This window comes from Vanellus vanellus (genome assembly GCF_965231255.1).
Source record: "Vanellus vanellus genome assembly, chromosome: 4".
Taxonomy (NCBI): Eukaryota; Metazoa; Chordata; class Aves; order Charadriiformes; family Charadriidae; genus Vanellus; species Vanellus vanellus.
The window spans coordinates 74,631,106-74,635,186 of NC_138909.1; the positions used below are offsets into that span (position 1 = coordinate 74,631,106).

Consider the following 4,081-nt stretch of genomic DNA (forward strand, 5'->3'; position numbering starts at 1 on the left):
GTGAGTCTTTCTGGGAGAGTTTAAAGACTTTGTCAAGAGCTATTAATCCGTGGCCAAAGGCTGGCAACCACCCGAAGGGACCACATACCCATGCCTTAGGTGTTTCAGTTCGTACTCTAATACCTGTATTGCCTTAAATTGTTGACAAAGGTGAGTTTGCATGGAAGCACTGGGTAGTAAATCAATGCAGTGAGAAGCAGGCACCTTTTCCATCCTGTTGTTGCTGCTGTGAAGAAGAGTCAACTGGAGTTTGTAGGGACAAATGAATACAGTAGCATTTTAGCTGCTGACATTTTTATGGGCTAGTTTACAAGTCAGAGTCCTATATATATTTTCACCAGTGTAACAGACCCAGATGTTTGTTACATTAGCAACAATTCCAGGATTAAAGAAGTCATATAAATTGTACTCCACAGGCTCTTTATTACACTGTGGTTATTACAGATTTTAAAAGTGCTGTATCTGAGTAACGTATTTCAAGGATAAAAGAAACCATTGCATGCTCTGCAGCTCTTAAAATATCAAAGCTGATATGATGAGATAGTCAATTAAATTCTTAGCATGACAGCTGAGTATTGCAGCTCAGTAACATGGAAACAATACAACTTATGATATCACCCACTGGAAGTTCATTCTGAGAAGTTCTTTTTACTACAGGATATATACAGCAGCCCCTTTTAAAGGAGGCTGGAATTCTGGTAAACCTTAAGGAAAGCTGAAACCCAAGCAGGAGCAGGAATGAAGAACAGATAACAGAGTGCTGAAGTTGAGAAAAGCTGCATTTAAAAGTGAGTGCATGTATCAGGCTGTAAGTAACAGATAGGAGGGGGGAAATGCCTGAAGAGGTGACAAATGATGCTTGATGAGACAAGATTTTGCATGAGGCATTGAGCAGCCATGCCTAGATATAAATGCTGCTGCAGCAGCAAAGCAGTTCATACTCTTGGACTTGTTTGAACAGCTTAATTAATCTTCCTCAGAGACCTCTGAACACGAAGACAAACTGCTTTCTGATTGCGGTCAGAGAACACACATCAAGAATTGCTCTATGGTTATTTTGCTGATGTAGGTTTATTTCCTGATTTTCATTATTTCCTTCCTTCCTGCTCTTCCAGGATGGAATAGGCTGATGATTTTTTTTTTCCTTATCACTATTCCATACATAATGTGCAGAAATATCCCCAGAACACGCAGGTATTCTCTTGGCACAATACTTTTGAGGCTATGGCTATTTTATGTCTTTTAACATCCCCTGGGAATCTCTCAGCTCCAGAAAGACTTCATGACCTTTGCAGGCCTCTATTAAGTCTTTTATTCTGTTCATTTTTACCTATGGGTAAAGTAGCTGGCACTTCCTCCAGTCTCACAAAGGCAAGAGTTAGTCATCCATTTGCTTGTGCGTAGCCTGTAGTATTTCTTTTCTCTTGATCTCAAGTTGCATAGGTGCTCCGAGTTAACACTTTAGGTGCAGGGTGACTTTGGTAAGTAGTTTTTGTGACATCAGTAGCCTGAGCTGGATACTTCAGTGTGTCTGCCACTATGCATAGACACACCTAGCAGGATAAGGTTGGCATATTTGTTTTAAACATGCACTTAAGACAGAAATTGCACAAGCAACAGAATTAGATACAATCGTTGACAAAACCAAAACAGTCCATCAACACACATTGCTTTCCCTATAATTCTTCCATTTCCTAGCTGAAACAAACTTCCATATATCTCAGTTAGGCATCTACAAAGCATTCATTTACACTTTACCTTGTGCACTTTGAATGCCTGGGACGACTCTCCATCACTAGTCACAATTCCAGCACTCTCCTGGCCCCTATGGACAAAATATAATCACCATCAAGCACTGAAATGCTTAGAATGAAATGCTTTAACATACAATGGAATGGTGTTTTCTCATCTGTTTTTTGCAATGTTAAATTTTAACGTGAGCTTATTTGTTGTTTTATTTTACAGGCTTGTAATCAAAACTGGTTTCTTGCCCATGTTATGGTTTATTTCAAAACAGTCACATAAGGTTTGTGCCTAAGCCCACTGAATTCAGCGGGAATCTTTCCACTAATAAGCACTGGCTCAGGCTCTTACTGCAGTACTATTTCAGTGTGGGCATAAAATAACAGCAGATGCTTAATCTGAAAAGCCACTTTGCAGTGATAGTCCGGGCACCAGTAGTAGGCTCTATAGCAATACTCTATTTCTGCTTTGATGGTTTTGCCTAAGTGAATGCATTGTCTCTTCCAGGGATCACCTATGCAGAAGCTTTTGCATTCTTGCACCCGAGCAGTCAAGCTAGCATTTACACCTCTAAAAGGTAATATGGACCCTCTGATAAAGCGTTTGAGGACATAAAACTAGTATCGGGCATCGCAGCTTCTGAACTCAAGCAAAACAAGCCTGGTGTACAGCATCACTGCAAATGGCAATACTTCTCTTACAGCAGATCAGCCTCAGGCTGGCGGTTGTGCTTTGTTGAGCAGTAGAGCTGGATCAGCTGAGAGAGGTTTCCCTCGCCTGTTCCCTGTTCCCCCCAGCACACGGGCAGGGTCCCCAGTGCTGCCCGGCCAGAGGGGAAAAGTATGTTTTATAGACTGGGTTTTTTGTGAGTAACAGTGCAGGCTGCTTGATCTTCCTTTAAAAAGCTTCCAGGAACAAGGCAGAGTGTTACCTCTAACAAAACTGGTGCCATACACCCACCATGCCTGCAACACTCACAGGGACTTTGGGGAGCTGGTAAGCGCCCGTCCACTCTCATAGATAATAATGACTGAAAAGCAAAGATGCTTTTCTTTAAAAAGGAAACACTTAAGGATATTTTTAGAATATTAGGTGAAGATGCTAAGATGATTAGACTGGTTTAGCTCAACTGAAGTCACTGGAATTATTTTGTATAAGCAACAATAAAATTGGGCACAAAAATTCTACAGAATGGATTCTAATCTACAACTGGCCATGCTCATTACAAATTTTCTCCAGCTCCTAAAATCCCTTTATTGGTCACTAGCCCCAGCTGCAAGTAAAGCAAAATTTTGAAGAACATTTCGCTACAGAAAATCAACCAAAACAAACTTCACGTATATCTGAACAAATTTACCCTGTTATTGACACAGATCTTCAAGAGAAAAAGCAGAGATGAGGACATTCTTAAACATTTATTTTAACTCAGGGAGATGTTCCATCTATAAACACAAAGACAGGTAGTAAAATTTAAGGGTTGATACACTACATTCAGCAACTTGAAGTTCAAGTGTTAATATTACAGACAATTTCCATTTAAACACTGACACTGTCCCTTTAAACGTCGACAAAATCAATAGAGAGAAAGAGGGAAGCAAACATCCTGAAGGAAAGGCCTTTGCAAGTCGTTAGATTACATCTGTCATCTATCACTAACAAAAGGAAGCTCAATTTCATTGCCACAAAGCTTATACAATTTTACCAATTTAGTGAGTATGCGAGCTTTATTAAAGCAATCACTAATAACCAACGACTATTAGAGCTAAAAATGTGTATACATGACCATCAATTCAAAACCAAACGCGACGCAGAGAAGCAGATGTAAAGCAGGGCGATCCCATCCACCTTCCCATCGTTATCAGCTACTGCAACTTGTCGGGGGGGGGCTCAGCCCCAACCGTGCCCCCGCGATAGGGAGCCGCCAAGAGCCGCCACAACACCCACCCCGCAGCGGGCAGGCAAGAGGGGTTTTATGGCAGGGAGGGGTGTTTCGTGGTTTTGTTTGTTTGTTTGTTTGTTTGTTTGTTTTTTTAAAGTAACAAGATGGTGTGGCTCTCTCTTTTCCCTCTCTCCTCCCTACCCCCCCCCCTCCCCCCCGTGCTCGTACTGGAGCCCCTATTTTCCCCAGCAGGGTGAAAGCCCCCCCTCCCCATGCAGCTCCCAGTTTGTTCCCAGCCTGCTTATTTGGCAGTTTCTCAAGTTACTCCCCTCAGGCAGCTTGAGCCAGTAAAACTAGATCCTTTTATCTCGGCGGAGCTTACTGACAACCAGCCGTCTGGTTTCCTAGGAAACAAAATCTTGGCTGGAAATAGTGAATCATTTCCAGGTCACTTTCAAC

At 41.9% G+C, this 4,081-nt stretch overlaps 1 protein-coding gene across 2 annotated transcripts in view; it reads right to left on the reverse strand.

The window, feature by feature from the left end:
- Positions 1 to 4,081, reverse strand: part of PPAT (phosphoribosyl pyrophosphate amidotransferase) — a gene marked incomplete at its 5' end in the record, with an annotated part of 53,866 nt that overhangs the window by 17,810 nt on the left and 31,975 nt on the right. For both annotated transcript variants that reach the window (XM_082482299.1, XM_082482298.1), the window contains one exon: positions 1,759 to 1,825. In XM_082482299.1, coding sequence (XP_082338425.1) covers positions 1,759 to 1,825 — 67 coding nt within the window. The remainder of the gene's footprint in view (positions 1 to 1,758; positions 1,826 to 4,081) is intronic.